General features: G+C 52.0%; 5 protein-coding genes across 5 annotated transcripts; 2 read left to right on the top strand and 3 right to left on the bottom strand.

Annotated features, from left to right (window-relative positions):
- Nucleotides 1–44: 44 nt before the first annotated feature.
- POX_a00858 (DNA-directed RNA polymerase III subunit rpc3) lies at nucleotides 45–2412 on the bottom strand (the record flags this gene model as incomplete). Its single annotated transcript, XM_050109795.1, has 4 exons — nucleotides 45–1097; nucleotides 1194–2129; nucleotides 2281–2337; nucleotides 2401–2412. The coding sequence occupies 4 exons, from the start codon at nucleotides 2410–2412 to the stop codon at nucleotides 45–47; spliced, it is 2058 nt and encodes a 685-aa protein (XP_049973563.1).
- A 588-nt stretch (nucleotides 2413–3000) lies between these two features.
- Nucleotides 3001–4697, top strand: POX_a00857 (Cytochrome b-c1 complex subunit 2; the record flags this gene model as incomplete). Its single annotated transcript, XM_050109794.1, has 4 exons — nucleotides 3001–3240; nucleotides 3349–3523; nucleotides 3660–4519; nucleotides 4602–4697. The coding sequence occupies 4 exons, from the start codon at nucleotides 3001–3003 to the stop codon at nucleotides 4695–4697; spliced, it is 1371 nt and encodes a 456-aa protein (XP_049973562.1).
- A 3189-nt stretch (nucleotides 4698–7886) lies between these two features.
- Nucleotides 7887–9404, bottom strand: POX_a00856 (Citrate/oxoglutarate carrier protein; the record flags this gene model as incomplete). Its single annotated transcript, XM_050109793.1, has 4 exons — nucleotides 7887–7941; nucleotides 8049–8721; nucleotides 9014–9110; nucleotides 9285–9404. The coding sequence occupies 4 exons, from the start codon at nucleotides 9402–9404 to the stop codon at nucleotides 7887–7889; spliced, it is 945 nt and encodes a 314-aa protein (XP_049973561.1).
- A 2084-nt stretch (nucleotides 9405–11488) lies between these two features.
- Nucleotides 11489–13243, bottom strand: POX_a00855 (Citrate synthase; the record flags this gene model as incomplete). Its single annotated transcript, XM_050109792.1, has 5 exons — nucleotides 11489–12595; nucleotides 12679–12726; nucleotides 12828–12912; nucleotides 12989–13053; nucleotides 13133–13243. The coding sequence occupies 5 exons, from the start codon at nucleotides 13241–13243 to the stop codon at nucleotides 11489–11491; spliced, it is 1416 nt and encodes a 471-aa protein (XP_049973560.1).
- Nucleotides 13244–16232: 2989 nt separating this feature from the next.
- POX_a00854 (uncharacterized protein) lies at nucleotides 16233–19007 on the top strand (the record flags this gene model as incomplete). Its single annotated transcript, XM_050109791.1, has 4 exons — nucleotides 16233–16352; nucleotides 16442–16687; nucleotides 17041–17140; nucleotides 17215–19007. 4 exons carry the CDS (start codon nucleotides 16233–16235, stop codon nucleotides 19005–19007), a joined length of 2259 nt encoding a protein of 752 aa, XP_049973559.1.
- Nucleotides 19008–19446: the final 439 nt, after the last annotated feature.

Below are 19446 nucleotides of genomic sequence, written 5' to 3'. Positions count from 1 at the left end.
CCCACCCCTTCATCTCCTTTGACCGTCTTTTTTTCCACTTCTTTTTAAAAGTCTCGAAACACAGCAACCATATCATCCAAACGAGAAACCACCCCCAACAACAAAGCTTCCATATCCTTCCACCGACGCAGTTGTTCCAATTCCCCTTCACTCAACCACCGCTCCTCATTCCCCTTGATATCACTCCGTTCCGTCTTTTCCAGGAAATCTCGCCGCTGCGAACGTTCAAATTTGATCCGTTGCAACGTTCGTGACATGGCCTTATATGTATCTTCCAACAGCGTACTGCACACCCGATCCGGATCAAAGTACCAGAGGAAGATCGTCTTGGACGGTTGCCGTTGCGCATCCTTGGGAACTTCTTGCAGATCGACAAATCCGCCCGTTTGCATGCTCGCCAGCGTTTGTCGGAGATCTTTAAAAGGGAGGAGACTGATTTCCTGAAGACGTTTCTCGTCGAGTTTGCCCTTGGCGTGTAAGACGCGGAGCACGCGCAGGGCCACGTCGCCGTAGCGCATTTCCACCAGCCGCTCGATCTCCAGATGCCGCAGTTTGCGCGCGAGTCCGCGGAAACCAATTCGCCATTTCACGACGCCGGAGAGGTTGACTTGAGAGACTAGGTTGTTGGGTGCCTGTTCAAGGAGGGAGAGGTGTTGGTTGACTTCGTAGGCGCGACTGACTTCGTCGTCGGCCCCGTCCATGGGGTTGGTCAGATCATGGTCGTCGTCGTAGTGATCGCCGTTGACTCCGTTGCCGTTTTCGAGGGGCCGTTTCCCGCGGCGATTGAGCGGTTCGGAAGATGACGACGTGGGCGGTTTTGAAGGGCCCATGCACCCGGAGAGGTCGAGATGGGTGTCAAGGTCGGTGACGATCTTATATGTTTCGATGGGAATGGAGAATTGTTCTCCTTCTTCGCCTTCGCGGGGGATTTCTGTTCCATCGCGACATCGTTTCGTGGAGTATTCGACGCGGCGGAGGAAGGTTTCGTAGATTTCTGCTGTAGCCGAAGGAGCGTTGGCTTCGGCCATTTCAACAAAGCGCGCATTGCGGAGAGCCACGTCAAATTTGTAGTAGTTCACTCGAACGACTATGCTGGGCTTGAGGGTGTTGGTGAGTATGGATTCTTAGCAAAGAAGAGGGGAGGGGGGGGGGGGAGTATTTCCCCAAAAGAACGAGGGCAGATGTATCCTTACCTCCATGGGACTACTGTCGAATCCATCTTCATCCTCGGACCAGTCGTTCTCCTCATCATCGTATTCATGGTTTCCATTGATTCCGTTCTCGCCAGTGTGCCGCTTGCTGTCAATCTCGGAATCGCTGAGCCCATTGGCGGATTTCCGCTTCAATCCTCGCGGGAGGCCATTGATCATGTATGCTTCGGACAAATCTCCCTCTGTACGTTCTCGCAGAATCTCGTCGGTCTTGTTGGCTAGCTCCTCCGTCAACCGCTTTCCCTTGAGAAGTTTGATATCGGATCGATTAGCGGCAGCCTTGTGCGCCTCAATATAATTGTCCTCTGGACTTTGGAAATGCGCATCCTTGACTCTCAGGATGTACCCGTGCGATGCAAGTGCCTTCAGCGTGGAATGGAGAGGCGCCGGTTTCTTCTCGGTCGCCTCTTCAAGATGATCACCATTTGCACCATTTGTCTCAACCACCTCAGCCTCGGTGTCGATTTCTCCCTGCTGGTCCCCCTCAAGGCCTGGCTCCTGGTCAATCCCTTGCTCATTTTCCTGCTCTTGACTTTGCTCTTCGTCTTCCTGCTTCAACCCTCCATTGGCGCCGTTAGATGTCTCAGGCTTGAGGTACCGTAACTCTGGCAAAGTCTCAAGGTGCTTAATCGGCGCATGACCCAGGTATAGAATGGCTTCCATCACACGAGCCGCATATTCACCAAGTCGACTTTCCACCAACTGGAGAATCTTGCCAGATCGCACGAGATAATACGCAGCATGCGGGTTTGCGGCGTAATAGGTGTTGCCGTCTTCGAGGGAGGTAAAGTGAAAGATGAGATGTTGCTGAATCATGGCTACCAGGCCATGTTGGAGCTGACGATCCGTGAGGCGGGAGTAGAACTTGAGGCGAGGGAGAGGAAGTCGCTCATAGCGCTGGAGAGTGGTGAAGATGCGCTATACATGCACGAGATTTTGTCAGTTTCGGAGGACTCCATGACTGCGAGAAGGTTCCTGCGTTGGGAACAAAACTGAAATTGAAATTGACCATCGGCATAAGCCAATGATAACTTGCAAGACGTATAACTTGAGCGAAAGCTTCACATACCGCGAAAAGATCGCCAAACTGGTCCTCGATCAGGAGCGCGCAGAGCTCCGCGGCATACTGCAGAAATTCCGCGTTAGTCTGGATGATCTTATGAGGGGTTGGCGCGGGGCATGTTCAAACCTGCGACATCATCATGGCGCTGGCGGAGAAGCAACCTGCCTCCAATCCGTGCGAAGGCAAGTATTGATCACCGCGAGATATTCATGAGGAGAGAGCCCCAACTACCTCACTGCTGGTAAATTGACTCGGCGTCGAGCAACTTTTTGCTTATCAGTCACGTGTTACAGATCAGCTGACCCGCGATACGTTAAGATCTCGGGCATTTGAGGATGCAATTGATATCGAACTATATCATTACCTCACATCAAAATTGAGATGATTGTATTTTTGACAAGTGACGGTATAAGTTTCATGAAGTATATCCCGGTACACATGTACATCCATATCACCTATCACATCCTAAAATGACCCCAAAAGATGTCTATACAAGAAGTGGCAGAAAAGATATTCCGGTTCCGTCCGACTCGTCACTTCAGCCAATCAGCAGCGGAGTAATCAACCCGCCCCGACCATCTTGAAGCTTTTCGTAACCCGACTGCTTCCCTCTCCTCCTCCATCCGAAAGGCTTCAACCCCTCCTCCCCTTCAATTGCCCTTCGCTCCTCGACCCTCTTGGGTTCTTGTTCCTCTTTTCTCTTTCTTCAATTGCTCTTGGCGCACAATGCTGTCGCGGTCCTCCCTCAGCCGGAATGCGCCTCGCGCGCTCTCCGCAGGCCGTCGGGCCATGGCTTCTGCTGCCAACCCGTCCTTCCAGTACGATGTCACCGAGGTCGCTGGTGTGAAGGTCGCCAACCGTGAGGTTACCGGTCCTACTGGCACTCTCGCCCTTGTCGCCAAAGCTGGTTCTCGCTACCAGCCCTTCCCCGGCTTCGCCGATGCCCTCGAGAAGTTCGCCTTCAAGGTTCGTCGTTGTGACATCAAAACCGGCTAGCTTCCTCTTCGAGTCGTGTCATCAACCCGCCCCCCTCCATCCATATTTATAGAATGCTGATCCAACGTCCATGAACAGACCACTCTCAAGCGTTCTGCTCTCAAGATCACTCGTGAGGTTGAGCTGCTGGGCGGTGAGATCACATCGACACACTCTCGCGAAAACGTTGTCCTCCGCACCAAGTTCCTCGCAAACGACCTTCCTTACTTCACAGAGCTTTTGGGCGAAGTGGCCAGCCAACCCCGATTCGCTGGTGAGTGAATTTCCTCTGGGCCCTGGATTCATGATGGCGAATGAAAGATGATGGAAAAGAGGGACAATTGGTGTCCCCGATACGAATGCAAATGCCATCGCAAGAATGGCTTGGGCTAATGCAAAAATGATACCAGACCACGAATTGAACGAGGTTGTCAAGTACCTTCTCCAGTACCAACAGCAGGCTGCTTTCGCCAAGCCCGAGAACGTCGCTCTCGATGCCGCTCACGGCGTTGCTTTCCACCGTGGCCTGGGTACTCCCATCACTCCCTCCACCTCGACTCCCTACGAGAAGTACATGTCGGCCGAGGCTATCGCTGAGTACGCCAAGGACGCGTACGCCAAGTCCAACATTGCCCTCGTTTCTACTGGCCCCAACGCTGCCGATGTCAACAAGTGGGTCGGCCAGTTCTTCAAGGACCTTCCCACCGGCACCACCTCCAGCCAGTTCAAGGTCCAGCCCTCTGCGGCCACCAAGTACTACGGTGGTGAGCAGCGCATTGCCTCCAAGATTGGCAACGCCGTTGTGATGGCCTTCCCCGGTTCCAGCGCTTTCGGCACCTCCGGTTACAAGGCCGAGGCCTCCGTTCTGGCTGCTCTTCTGGGCGGCGAGTCCACCATCAAATGGACCCCCGGTTTCTCTCTCCTGTCCCAGGCTACCCAGGAGTTCCGCGCGCTGAACGTGTCCACTCAGAACTTCGCTTACTCTGACGCTGGTCTGTTCACCGTGACCCTCAGCGGCCGTGCTGAGCAGGTTGGTGCTGCCAGCAAGAACGTTGTCGATGCCCTCAAGAAGGCCGCCGCCGGCGAGGTCTCCAGCGAGGACATCAAGAAGGCCACCGCTCTGGCCAAGTTCCGTGCTCTCGAGTCTGTTCAGACCCTCGAGACTGGCCTCGAGGCCACCGGCTCCGGCCTGATCCACGGTGCCAAGCCCTACCAGATTGGCGAGATTGCTCAGGCTATTGAGAATGTCTCTGAGCAGCAGGTCAAGGATGTACGTTTCAAGACCTTTATGACACATCACCGTGCCTCCTATTTTCTGCGTTTCAACTTACTGACTCTTCTCCACTTTCTAGGTTGCCAAGTCCTTCCTGTCTGGCAAGGCCACCCTTGTCAGTGTTGGTGATGTCTTCCAGCTCCCCTATGCTGAGGACCTCGGCCTGACCGTTTAAACTCCCTTGTATACCTACCATACAGCCCTAGATCGAGGGAAAAGCGTGTTTCTCTCGTTTGGTTTTGACATGATCACCTGTGCCTAGATTCTTTGCCGATATCTCTTTTGTTGTTAAAGGGTGTAGTTGACTGTAATCCAAACAATTGTACCTTATTCAAGCATTTCTTTATTGAACTATCCGTTGCAACCTCGCACTTTGAATGGGCTTTGAGAATACACAGGGGTGTTGCCCTGGAAGTTCTAATCTTTTCGATGCAAATTTTTGATAGGACTTGGTACAGCCTCCGATGGCCATTGCATTGATGGACCTAGACTGCAAGGCACATTCCTCAATTTCCCAAACTAGCCACGATGTATGCTGCTTCATGGGCAGTATAGGTTGTAGGTCAAATTTCCTGCGGTTCTGTCAGAGTTGCACGTCCGAAATGAAGCGCAGAGCCTGATTCAGCAACACCAGTAAGACCACTGAGCATGATTTGGATCTTTCAAATGCACCATTCGAATGACTTAGGTGCAACCCAGGGTGCGCGTGCTTTACATGGCGACATATGCTCTCAGCCTTTTTTTTCTCGATAACCCATATTCGCACCCCTAGGGCCTGGCCTGAGCGCGATCAACCCTTTTTGGTCGAAGTCAGTAGAAAACACAAGCGGGCAGTTCAATTTCAACTTCAAAAACCACGGTTTTCTTGCCTGGTCGATCTGTCTCTAAACAGCCAAGTCATATTAATCAAGTGCGAAATCCGTTTCAAAGGGCTCATATAGCGCGCTCGATGTCAAATTGAAGCAAATTAACTAGTCCCGCACGTGCCGTAGCAAGATACTGTACTCTTATAGAATGTGATTGGACGCAAAATGCACAGCTTGATACATATGGACTTGAGACGTGTGACGCATTGTATACCTAGAAGTTTCGTTATAAGTGAAGTGTCTTCTTTCCTGGTATCTCAGGCGAGTAAAGCATCATCCATCTCACAGAGGAATAGATAGAATATCATACCATACAAAGACGACCTACTTGATTTTTTTTTCTTCACTTGCTGGTCACAGTACAATATAGATTCATTCTTTTCCATTACAAGCAGAATTCCACAAGGAGCGGTACCTTATTCCATGTACGTTAGTTATACGTGCTCTGCACTATATAAAACAAGGTCACAATAGCCGAGGTCTATGGGCACCACCTCTACCAGGGCTTATTGTGGGCGCTCAGTCTAATATCCACATCCTATGTGCAGTATACAGGTATGTCACGTTTGCAAAAAAGCAGAGATGAATATCTTCTGTTTCTATGAAATCTCATCAGTGTTCATCCCAAGAAAGCGTCGACCCTGGTGGAAGGTAGGATGAGAATGAAGAAAGTCGATACCTACAATCTACAAATTAGATCTAAAGCCGTTGCAAACTTTTATGAAAATTGAAGACTGAGACTATTTGATTTCAGAATTCCGACAAAGAGGCAGGTCGAACAGATTAATGGCGTATTTGGACCTTGGATATTACAATCCAAGCACTTGATGATCCGCATGTTAGATTCTCACTTTTGTGTTCACTTTCACTTTTATTTTAGTATTGCCGTCAAGTCAATAATCTATTTAAACCCCGCCTACATCACGATATGACCTAGGATACATATAGGTATGAATAGGCTTTCTACATCTTTGTTGTGTCTGGTAGTCTGCTGTCTAATGTAGTAAGCTGTACATTCTCGACGTTGCCCACAAATGACCTTACAACATAGCCAGTCTACAGCAAATCCATTTTCAACCCCCTCTCGCATAGGGCCAATCCGCCGCAGAGAATCAACCTCAATCTATTCCACAGATAAAAGGAGAGCGATAACTACACCAACGAACGAGACAATCAGGCCAAATTTATTCACCACCACCTAGTACCTGAAGCCTTCTACTTACACAGCACTCTGGCGTATACGCCCAACATCTACAAATACACATCAATGTAATACAGCAAGCCAATTCCCTTACAAGACTTCGAAATCCATCCTACCAGATAAATCGTAATTCTCCAGTCCGAGTTGCACGTCAGACACAGCGGATAAGTGGAAGCAGGTTGGGCGGGTTGGGCGGGCTGGCGGAAACTCGTGAAAGAGCCGATAGCCGCAGTTTTACAAGGTCCCGAGAATCGGATCGGATGGGTTGCCCAGAGATTACTATACAAATAAATACTCTTAAAGGCAGGTGCATTAGGTTGTATACATTGTTGTCATGTACAGTACAAACTCTGACTTGGAAAAGATTTCAAGTGTGAGTGTTTGACTGTGCGTGGTATTGAAGAGTTTGACTACTGTGTCGGGGGCGATTCCGCCGGTGTCGGTACATGATGGACGGACCTTTGTTTTATTCTTGTGTCTGACCATTTCGGGTTGAACAAGTACTAGTATTTGTTCATATTTTTTTATGTTCGTAAATCTATCTGCTTGCAGTGTGGATTTGAATATCATCTGTAACTCTTGAGAGTAAGGATGCTCATGTGTTATGGTAGGATTTCTCCTAGAACTATTTTTACAAGTGACATACACAAACTCATGTTTCTTGTGCCTGATCATCAGGCGAAAGTGTGAAGTCACAGAATCGAGATATAGAGTATGACGCGATGAGGACAGCTCGTCCATAATTTGTTCGAAACATGCGAGACATCAAGCGCAACTACCCATTGAAAAAGACCTACCCAAAAAAAAAGTAAAGTATTGACCAGATCAAAGGGTCACGGTCTTGCAATTCTCGGGTAATTCTCAAAGTCTATTATCTTGCCGGACAGCCAAAAACAGAAGAGGAAAATCTAGGAATACAACTCCTCTTCCTTCCAAAAAGAAGCAAGGTGCCATTACAATAATTGAACGGTTTCGCGCCCAGAAGATGTCAAATCGACGCAACCTTGTCGATGGAAGGGGGGAAAAATTGAACATCAGAGACACAAGTGCAAATTCATTTCAGTGGGTATCGATCAAATCTGGATGCGTAGGCCTCTTCCTCACGGCAAGGACAAAAAATCAAGCATCACATGGGGATGGGGCAGGGAATCGCAGAAGGCAAAGTATTATATGGGATAAGTAGGAGTGACGGTGGTCCGCGATCGTTAAAGGGGATTGTGGTTTCGACTTTTCTGGTGTATGGCTCTTCCTTTCTTTTAATGGCTGCGGCATAGCAGAAGGGTATTTCAAACCTTCTCTAGTGCTTTGCGGTAACAGTCTCACCAGTCAGCTTCTCAACAGCTTCCTTGGCCCTGCAGGAGAGAAAATAGCGTCCGTTAGTTCCGAGGTGTCACATGCCAGCAAGAGAGAAGAAAAAAAAAAAGAACCGAATCACTGAGCTTGGCAGGGAACAACTTACATGTCACCCAGAGCCACCATGCAGACAGTCTGCCAGATACCCAGACCGATACGGGGAGCAACACCACGGTACAGACCCTTCAGACCGTTGCTGTCGTAGATGTACTTGAAGGTCTTGCCGACGGTCAAGTTCTTGGGGCGGTTGGGGTCCTGGGTCTTGCTCTGCATCTCCACACGAATGACCTCGATGGGCTGGTTCCAGGCGGAGAGACCACCACCGAGACCGGAGGCCAGGACCTTCTCCCAAGCAGACAGCTTCTGGCTGTCGTCCTTGCCGGTCACCTTACGAATGGCTGACTCGGCCAGACGGGACAGACCGAAACGAGAACCCCAGTTGGTAGTTTGACGAATGGCAACGGCGTTGACACCACGGTTGATGCCGCGGATACCTTCCTTGCGGTAGATATCCATGAAGGTGGCAAAGGTGCTGGGGGGCTTCACACCAGCAGCGGCCATCTTGTGCTTGGTGATCTCGACGGTCTTCATGCAGGTGCAGAAACCCATCGTAGCGTAGGCCTGGGCAATACCACCGACCATACCACCCGCAATGCCACCGACGAACTGGTTCGCACCAAGGGAGCGAGCCTGGTACTCAGCTTCGGAGGCAACGAAGAGGAGCACGGCACCCTTGGTGGAGGCCTCAATCCAGGCCCAGGGAATGAGTCCTTGGTAATCTGTACGCCCGGAGAAAAAAAACGAATTAGTTCCTAGTTCGAGAGCATGTGCATTTGCATGACGATTTGGCTGCGCCATGATTGGATCGGCGCGTGGGATTGAGCTGAGACTGGGGGCCCTTGTGGTGCCCACAACGCCTGCCGCCCCCATCCTATTCCCCCCCCACACACTAGCGATTGTGCGTAAATCGGAGGAAGTTTTACGGAAAAGCGGGGGAAGCTCCGGAGAAAGGGAGATCCAAGGCCAAGTCATATGCCGGAAAAAGAGGAGGGAAAGAGAGGTGTCACGTACAACCGAGGATCCCGCCACGGCCCCAAATCCGACCCATAGCGCCGGCGAAGCTGTCGCCTCGGTTCGCGGCCATGGTTGTCTTGATCACTTCCAGCGGCTAGAGATGGGGGAGAAAAGGACAAATGGTCAGCATGATCTCATTTGGTGATGATTTCGTGGGTAAGATTGATGCTCATGGCGGATGGGCGATTTGTTTGTTGTGGTAGAGCGGAGCGTTTCTGGTGTTCAGGAACAGAACCACCGAGGGGAGCGTCCAGGGAAATCCATTTACCTGACCCAAAGTGGTGACCTCGAACATGTTCAAGCCGGCGCCGAGCAGCAAGTTGCTGAACTTGACGGGCTTCTTCTCAAGCTTGGGCGCGACGGCCACGTCGGAGGTAGTGGTAGACATCTTTGAGAGAGTTGTTTTGCTGAAAGGGGCCCTGACCAAGGGATATAAGGGGCTTCGTCGCGAGAAGGATGGGGTGAGAGAAGGGGGTGGGTTGGGAGATTGTGAAGAGCAGTGTTAAGGAAGACGGAAACCAAAAAGAGACAGACGTGGAGAGGTCCAATAGTCTTATAAAGGTGAAAGTCAGCAACGAAAGGTTGAGGGAGAGGGGGTGCTGAGGTGTACCAAGTAGGTTCGGGTACTGGACTGGACGGTCGACGCAGACTGTAGACTGCGGAGGACGGTACCTCGACCGGCATGCATTTGTTGCCTGCTCGGCAAGTACCCTCTGCGGAGATCATCCTCCTCCGGACGATCCTTACGATGCACTCGTGCACTCAGGCACAACTCCGTTGAAGACTCGGACAGGATGCTGTACCATTTCCGAAGCTCGAAGATCCTATCGAGGGAAAAGTGTCGATCCCACAGCGACTGACAAGGGAATCAGTGCCACTGCTGACGCAACTGAGCATTATCTCTCTTCCTCGTGAGACGATTCTTCTCGATGTGCCAGACCCATGCTGCTACTCATTCGAGACCGTCTCGAGTCCAGGTAACCTGATCTAAGTTTGGGGAGTGGTGCCTCCACCCAGAAGTCGGTACTGGGTACTTTGCTGCTGGACCCATCTCCGCTCAGACCATCGGGTACTGGGTACCTCCCATACCGACTGTTTTGGGATACAATCGTCCACCATGGCTGCTCCATGATGAGAAGACACGCTCGATGATTACGGTGCGTCGGTGATGACAGCCGTCACGATCCAATCAATAGACACTCAACCCAAAGCATCTAGATCGGTCATCGCTATTGACATTGGAAGATACGGGCCCTTCACCAAGTGCCCTCATGAACTGTGGATTGATCCTCAAGCTTGACTGCGAACACTTGGACCCGCTTGCCGGCGACGGTTGAAGGAACAGTATTTCATGCGGTGAACGTTCTCCTGTTCAGACTGACTTATGATCTTGTGCTCTTTCTCCCGATGAAAAAGAAAAAAAATATGGCCAATTCTCTACAGCTGTTTCGCGGTTTGGACCTTCAACACGAAGCCGGGAGACCTCGGGCTTCTGCGCTCTCTCACATTCCCTACCAAGTAAGCACTTCACCCATGACCCAAAAATTCCCGCACTGTACAATGGCCCTCCGATCATCCATGTGTCGAGCGGAATTTTTTTTATTTGCTTTTCCAGATCTACATGTACCAATCTCTCATCTACCCAGTGCGATCTGACTATGACCTTTGATCTCAATTTCATCTCGTCCGGATTTTCGATCTTTATTTTTGATTTTCTCTTCCCCTTTCCAGCCGGTTGAGTGGGTCGGTGAGGGCGGTTGAGAGCTCAAGAGCCTCCAATCGCCCCAAGCGGGTCCCCCCAACAATTCAGGACAATTCCGGTGCTCGATTCTACCATCGTAGTCGTCAGAACAAAAAAAAAAGAAAACAGTGGGTACAATTGGCCAATGGTGTCTGTGGTGACGGTACTACACTCCGAATGCAGTATATTGTTTTGCATGGGTCTGCCGCCCAGTATGAAGTCACCTGCATGATTCATGTTAAGGCCGCATCAAAGACACCTCCAATGGACTCGTCGATTGAGGATAGGTCCGCCAGGCGGAACGGTATGCGTGGCGAGCTCTCGGACAGCTTCCTACATTCCAGCAAGTATCTTCACCCACTGTGCGCCACATCTCTCGTCTTCCCCCCCCCCCCCCATCGAGCATTCACGCGAAGATCGATTGGAAGTATCTCCCCATCTCCCAATGGCACAAACCCATGATCAGCGTGACCAAATTCCATGTAGATTGGTTTTCTATGTTTAAAAAAGAGATATCAAAAATGGAGGAAGTGCTGTTCCAAGGCCCGCTCGAACTGATCAAGTCCTATCATACAACATAAAATAAGAGTATCCAAGACAAAAAGAAATAATACACGAGGTCCCCCTTGCCCGCACACCACCCACTACCGTGAGGCAGCGGCGGGTCGGGTTCTCCCTAACATCTCACTTCATCAAATATAAGAGAAAGGGGTGGGAAGAAGTCCAACTTTTTACAGCTTGGCGCCAACAAGCTTGGCGTAGGCCTCGGTGCTGAAGGACTTGGGACGCTCGATGGGCATGCCGAAAGCACGGTCAATGATCAGCTGGGGCAGGACACCCAGAGCACGGGACACACCGAACAGGACGGTGTAGTAGTTGGCCTCGGTCAGACCGTAGTACTGGAGGAGGACACCGGAGTGGGCATCGACGTTGGGGTAGGGGTTCTTGGTCTTGCCGTGCTCGGTCAGGACACCGGGGGCGATCTTGTAGACCTGGCTGACCAGCTTGAACATCTCGTCATCGGGCAGCTTGCGGAGAGCAAACTCGCGCTGAGACATGTAGCGGGGGTCAGTCTTGCGGAGGACGGCGTGGCCGTAGCCAGGGACGACACGGCCGGAGTTCAGGGTGGACCAGAGGTAATCCTTGATGGACTGGTCGCTGAGGTCGTTGCCGATGGCCTTCTTCATCTCGGTGAGCCAGTTCAGGACCTCCTGGTTAGCAAGACCGTGGAGAGGACCAGCCAGACCCTGGAGACCAGCAGACAGAGAGAGCATGGGGGAGCTCAGAGCACTGCCGACCAAGTGGGTGGTGTGGGCGGAGACGTTACCACCCTCGTGGTCGGAGTGGATGGTCAGGTACAGACGCATCAGCTCAACAAAGTCCTTGTTGCCGCCGAAGCCGAGCTGGTTGGCCAAGTTGAAGGAGTAATCCTTGTCCTTCTGAATGGGGGCAACCTTGCCGTCCTTGAAGACGTTGCGGTAGATCTTGGAGGCAATGGTGGGCAGCTTGGCGATCAGGTCCATGGAGTCCTCGAAGGTGTAGCTCCAGTAGTCCTTCTTGTTGATACCCTTGGCGTAGGCCTTGGCGAAGGAGGACTCGTGCTCCAGAGCGGTCACAGCCAAAGAGAACTGAGCCATGGGGTGGAGGGTGCTGGGGCAGCGGTCGATGAGCTCCTCAACGAAGGCGGGAACATCGGAGCGGGCAGCCCACTCAGCAGAGAGGGCGCGGACCTGCTGCTCGGAGGGGATCTCGCCAGTCAGGAGGAGCCAGAAGAGACCCTCAGGCAGGGGCTCCTCACCACCAGGAGCCTTGGGGAGCAGCTTCTGGAGGTCGGGGATCTAAGATAAGAGGGGAGAAAAAGTCAGCGGTCAGCCACTCCCACGGTTGTTGAGTGGGCGCATTCCATGCAGGATCATCTTACAGTGTAGCCACGGAAGCGGATACCCTCCTCAGAGTCGAGGACAGAGCCCTAGAGTATTAATGTCAGTAAGATGATGCTTTGGAAGGATGGAAAGGGTATGGTTTCGATGCCATGAAAGTGACATATCCAAGACACCCGTGTTGACTTACCTCCCAAACAAGGGACTTGATACCACGGGCACCGCCGTAAGCCTGGTCGAGAGTAACCTCGCCAATGACCTTGTGGCCGTGCTCCCTAGAGTAATGCGATGATTAGCGACGATTCTCGCGGCAGTAGAGAGACTGTGGACTGGGAAATATCGTCGACATACTTGCGCAGCTTCTTGACCTTCTCAATCTCGGCGGGCAGACCGTCGGCGAAGGTGTCCTTCAGGGACTATTACCGGCACGTCAGCATGTCAATTGAGCCTTGCTGCCGCTAGAGCAGGTGGAAGCAAGCTTGGTCCATCACATACCTTGACCTTGGCGGCGGAGTAGCAGCGAGCACCGTTCAGAGCAGCAGTCTGGACGGGCTTCGCAAAGGAGGCCCGCAGAGCGGAGGTACCGATCCGAAGAGAGGTGGCCATTGTGAATGGTGAATATCCGAAAAAAGAAGATTTCAAGGATATGGGGGAATCTGGAGGAAGGTGATCAGGTTAAGAAGGAAGGAGAAAGAAAGAAATACGGGGGAAGGCAGAAGAAATCCATTCCGAGAGCTCCCTGGATTTCGCTGGGTTTTTTTTTCTCGGATTCTGTCCAAGCTGGTAATTACCGCCGGTATGGTCAGATTCGGGACCCCGTGAGTTTCCCTTTTTGCGCATTTTCTGTGGCCCGTTACCCTTTGGGGTGATTTTCGCGGGAATTCGGCTTACGGGCTGGCGGACAGCGGAAGGAACAGGTTACGGTGGTGGTGAAAGAGACCATGCGACTTTTCGTAATTTTGATGAAAGTTGTCAGAAAAACTCGGTATCTCTCGGAAAGTATGGCTCTCAAGTATTGTATCAGCGCCGTATTGGTCTTCCAGTAGGACAGTGACCGAGGTGGGCGACCGAAGAACATGAGGCTCCACTCACCAGGTCGGCCTGCCGGTAGATCGTTCATTTCTTCGTAGTGCGCTCGCGCAAAGTCTTCCAAGTTGAGACTGCTCTTTACGGGCCTGTGGAGATCGACATTTGGTGATCTGGGTGACCATTCCCACAGATGGCCCCTCGCGAGCGATAGAAGGGCAAGTCTATGTTGTCGAACAGACCCGAGTCGAGTGGCATCTACGTAGTACTGAAGAGTCAACAGGCAAAGTATCACTGCTGCACAGACGGCTGTAAAAGCACATGCAAATGTAGATATTTCGCCCACTGGCACCAACATACAGCGCTATGATGATATCATTCCGCATTTTGTTGCTCGTTTTCGCGCCGCAGCGCATACTTGTTCAAAGTGACTCCGGACATAATTCGGGGATGACAAGCCTCGATGTTGCTCCATTCACAATATTCTTTAGATGGAAGTGTACCAGGACTTCCGGTTGCATATAGAGACGTGTTGCCCTGGCCGCGTTTGGTAGTACTGTAGCTGCCAATGGGCGACCTTCCTGTCAGGGGGTGCAAAAATACCAAACAGGCACACACAGACAGTCACCTGATTGTATTTATTACGGTATTTACTTTACATACGAGTTCCTCTGGTTGATGCAGGGCAGTGACGTCGGCAAGTCGTTGGCTTTTGTCCCGTGCCGCCATCCGGAACCCCGAAGATTTCGTGCGAGCATCCTCGGCATTGCGATCTGACTACGGTGGTCTGAACGGTGGCTACAAATGATTTCAACCTATGTAAACATGGGCAATTTATTTTCTACGCATCTCTACAGCACCAACAACGCTTTGTAAAGCTGTACACTATACAAGACTACCAGTGGAGGGTGCGCTCGACACGCGATATGTAGTCATGTACCATAAAGGACAAGGCATTTAAATCAGTATTGAAGCAACATGGTTCTCAGGAATTCTACCTATATGCAAACGAAGTGATTCGTCACTTCAGTCTCATTTTTAGTTGAGCATTGATTTGAATCCTCTTACTTTCGTTTGAGGAGAACAACATTTCCATGTTTCCTTCGTAGCGCTGGCTCCCCGAATCTAGCCGGGAGTTTCTGAAATGGTTCACCGAGAACGGAAGCTTGAGGCATTGTCAAGGGGGAAGATCGTGGTACTTCAGCAAGGAGTACATTGACTTTGAGATAACACAATTAGTGACGGTTGTCTTATCAAAATATTCTGTATCGATCTCGGAGGAGATGAAACGAGTCTATTGGAACTTATGGAAAGTGGCAGTGTGACCGAATGGATGGACGGAGCATGGAAGTCAAGCGTGTATATATTCGGCGTACATACATGGGGGGCTACACCCTAGGTGACGCCGGTGCCTGTCACATGACTAAATTGACGATTTAAGGTGATCGTGAATCACCAAGATTAGACACACTTAAGAGCTGTATGTCCTCTGGATCATGAGTAGTGATGTACTTTTCTGATCTCTTATAAGCTCTACATACATTTGACATGCACATAGCACATCACTATTACACCCCAGCATACCCACAGTACGTCAGTGTTGCTAGGTACCGGCACGCCTTGGCATTAGCGCCATCATGTGACTTTAGCCACATGCCCAAAGGAAGGGGAGAGGCGCCCCATATCACGTGATAGAATCCCAAAGGAGACTAGGGCCAGAAATACAAACGCACGCTAATGCAAACCTTGCAAAAGAAAAAGCCTTACGACCAGTCCTCTTCTACCCGATCCTCCAACCTTCCCTTTCTCTTCCGCATCATCCCCTTCCTCTTCTCTCTTGCATTCCGCTCATTTCTATCGACCTCCTCATCCTTTTTTTCCATCATCTCCATCTCGACAACACGCACGGATTACCTAAATTCTGTAAATCCGGCCCATCCGAGGCAGCAAAGAGCAGAAAAAAGGATCTCTTTTTCGGGCACAGTGCGCTTTAGGTTGGACCCCAGTACTCAGTACATCGTACACTCGTACCGTACATTCGCCAGGCTCCCGCATCTCCTTCGAGTGCTCTGGACCCCTCGGGACAATCCTCCATTTCGGTCTTCTCGCTTTAGGCTGTATCTCAGCTGTAGGCGGCAGTTTCTCTGATCTCTCAGTGAACACGCTCGTGCTGTAGTGTGAAGAAACTTCCCCCCCAAATCTGCGGGCAGCAAACCAAAATCCAAGGCCTCACCTCACATCCGTGGTCAGCTCATAAGAACATAGCGAGAGACACTCCGACTTGGATTTTATCTCCTTAGGCGCTCTCAAGATCTTTCAGTTGTACCACATCTTTCCACACACGGATCTTCTTCTCTTGGAAGTAGTGCGAATCTTGCAGTATTGGCTGTGAACTCAGATATCGCTCACTAGCCATCTGGAGACTGATTCTCATCAGTGCCTGCACTATTGTCGCTCCGCTCTAGTGTCCTCGACTTCAGACAAAACAACCCTCTCCGCCGGGACTCAAGGATTTGCGTTGCTGGTCTTTTAATCAACTACATCGTCACTCCCTGGCAGACAGAACGCCATGTCTTCGGCTGTAGCAGAACTGGAGAATTATCTCCAATCCATGCTGGCTTTAAAGCCACCTGGTGTCTCTGGTACCAAGATTCAGGGTATCACAGCGCTATGCACTGCCAACGTCCAGGTACGTTTTGCCGGACACCATTCAAGATATGGTGCCTGAGCCACAATACCTCTCGAGAGTTCCCACAGTTTGCTGATTAAAATTTGCAGAATGAATCTGTCTTGATCCAGAAAATCTACACTCACTTCAAGAAGACTCCGGGTACTCACAAGCTGGGCGTACTCTACGTCGTAGACTCCGTAACCCGACAATGGGTAGAACTCGCACGCAAAGCTGCCCAGCCCTCTGGAAGCGCGGCTCCGGATGGAACATTCGCGGCTGGTGTGAATCGAGTGACTGAATTGTTACCGGTATTGATGACCGACATCATTAACAACGCCCCCAACGATCAAAAGGTACGTTTTAATGAACCTGAGATGCACATAAATTTTGCATGCATCTGCGCCTTTCATGAATTCTCGATCCCGTCTTTCTGTTACAACTCGTATGCTTTGTATGCATTAGACCTGCACGCCAGGGTGGACCGTGGTCTTTTGATAGACTCAAACCGAACTCTATGTTGGGGCTGACGGTCTTACACTTTGGTATCCCTCGTGGTTGCGTCTTTCCTTTTGCCCATGGTATTCGTTATTCACCATTGAGGGTCGAATGAGCCTTGCCAGGGGCTAGGAGTGTCAGCTCTTAGATTGGTCGTCTGCGATGTTTTTCGTCGTTGGACACGTTCGCTTACACAAAGTTTGCCTTGTAGGAGAAGATCAAAAAGCTCATTGACATCTGGGAGCGTGGCGGTACTTTCCCCACCACCATGTTAGCCTCGTTCCGCGAGAAACTGAATGCGCCGGCACAGAGTAAGTCGTTTGTCTCGCCTCCCTGTCTCATTTCAATCGCGCCAAGCACCGGACTGATCGAGTATCTCCTACAGACGTCGAATCTACGACTCCCGAGGGGTCCCCTGCACCGGGCTCCAATCTACTCGGTGGCCCTATCGCTCAGTCTCAATCTCAACCTTCCGCCAACGGGTCCGGAGCGGCCCCCGACACTTCCAGTATCCTGAAGGCTCTCGCCGACATGGCCAAGCAGAGCTCCACTGCCGCCGCTACTCCCGCCGCCCCAGTCGCCCCGGCAGCTCCTGCTCCCCCAAACCCACTGGCTGCTTTGACGGGCGTCATCCCTCCTATTCCCTCCGCTGAATCTTCATCGGCCACCCCTGCGGCCAATCCGTATGCCGCCATGACTGCAAACCCATATGCCGCTCTCGCTGGCATGGCGCAGAATCCGGCCATGCCCGCTCAGCCTCAAAGTCAGAGCAACACTCCCAACCCTTTGACCGCCGCTCCTAATCCGTTGGCCGCTATGATGTCGCAGCAGCCGGGTGCGATGCCTGGTATGCCGGATGGAAATGCATTTTCTCAACAACTTCAGCTGCTGCAATTCCTGTCCACCCAAGGCATTCCCCAGGACCAGTGGGCCACTGCCCTTCAGCTCCTCAACATGTCTGGAGCGATGGGTGGTGCAAATCCCGCCGCACCGATCCCCGGGTTCCCGATGATGCCCGGACAGGCGCCTGCTCCCGCTGGTGCTGGTGGCTGGGGCCAGCCGGACGCTCAAGGCCGTGACGACCGTGACCGCGATCGCGATCGTGACTTCCCTCGCTCCCCAAACGGTTACCGTCGCCGTTCCCGCTCCCCTGGCTGGGACCGTCGTCGCACTGCTTCCCCTCCTCGTCGCCGTGACAGCCCTGTGTACGGCGAATACCACGGGGATTCCCCTGGCCGCCGAGGTGACCCCCGTGACGCTCGTGGAGGTCGTCGGGGCGGAGGTGACTATCGTCAACGCAGCCCCCCTGGAGGCCGCCGCCGTCGCACTCCTTCTCCTCAGCGCAACAAGGATCCTAACCTGCCCCCTCCCGGTCCTAAGCTGATTGAATGGGACTACTCCATCGGCCAGGGCAACATCAAGGTTCTGAGCCGCACCCTCTTTGTCGGTGGCGTGACTTCCTCCGAGGCACACCTGCGCTCTCTCTTTGGCCAGTTCGGTATCGTCCAGACCTGCATCGTCAACGTCGACAAGCGTCACGCCTTCATCAAGATGATCAGCCGCCCCGATGCGGTTGCGGCCCGTGATGGCATGGAGTCCTACCGACAGGGGGAGATGCAGTTGCGCACCCGTTGGGGTGTTGGCTTCGGACCCCGTGACTGCAGTGACTACCAGACCGGAATTAGTGTGATTCCTATTGAGCGTTTGACCGAGGCCGATCGCAAGTGGATGCTGACTGCCGAGTATGGAGGCACCGGTGGTCGACCCATCGAGTCGGGCATGGTTGTTGAAGAACCAGACATTGAGATTGGTGCCGGTGTGTCATCCAAGGCGATCAGTCGCCGCATCGCCACTGACACCGGCGGCCGCCGGGGCCCTATTTCGTCCCGCGGTGGTCACGAACAAGGCCCGCAACGATTCGGTGGCGGTGGCCGGGGTCGCTTTGACCGCGATGGATACAGTGGTCCCGCCCACGGCTCACACGGCCAGGGTCAGGGTCAGGGTCATGATCAACACGACATGTCGGGTGCGCCCAACCCGGGTGTTCCTCCTGCCGTCCCTGCCTATGGTTTCAACTTCCCTGGAATGCCTGCTATGCCTTTCTTGCCTCCGGGCTTCATGATGGGCAACGCACAGCAGCCTGGCAGCCAGCCCCCGCCTCCAGGACAGGGCAATTAGGCGGAACTCGTTTCCTACAAAACACAAAAGCCATCTCATTCACTCGAGGGCATCCTTCCATATCATTTCCTTGTGTTTTCTTCCTCGTGGGTCGACTTTTTTTGCCCAGTTAGGATCACGTCTGCTTCTTTCACACCTCTGCATTGGGCGACTCTTCGGACATGATGGCGTTTTTCTCTTTTGATGTTTCTTCGGGACCGTGAGGGGATCTGACAGATCCGCAAGTGCAAACTAGCTGGCGTTTTTTTATCGTCTTCTCTTTTTTTTTTTCTTTTTCCTTCTTCCCTACGGGTGTATCATAATCTGCTTTGGATTGGGTGATATGGTGGTCTCGAAAAAATCTTACTCGACTGTTTTTGCCTCTTGCATGTGCGTGCGATTGAGAGAAGGAATTTCTCGTTCAATGCTCTCCTGTTCTGTTACTTTAATTCTCTGGCCC

This window comes from Penicillium oxalicum, chromosome I, assembly GCF_001723175.1.
Source record: "Penicillium oxalicum strain HP7-1 chromosome I, whole genome shotgun sequence".
NCBI lineage: Eukaryota > Fungi > Ascomycota > Eurotiomycetes > Eurotiales > Aspergillaceae > Penicillium > Penicillium oxalicum.
This window is presented reverse-complemented; position numbering and strand designations above follow the sequence as displayed.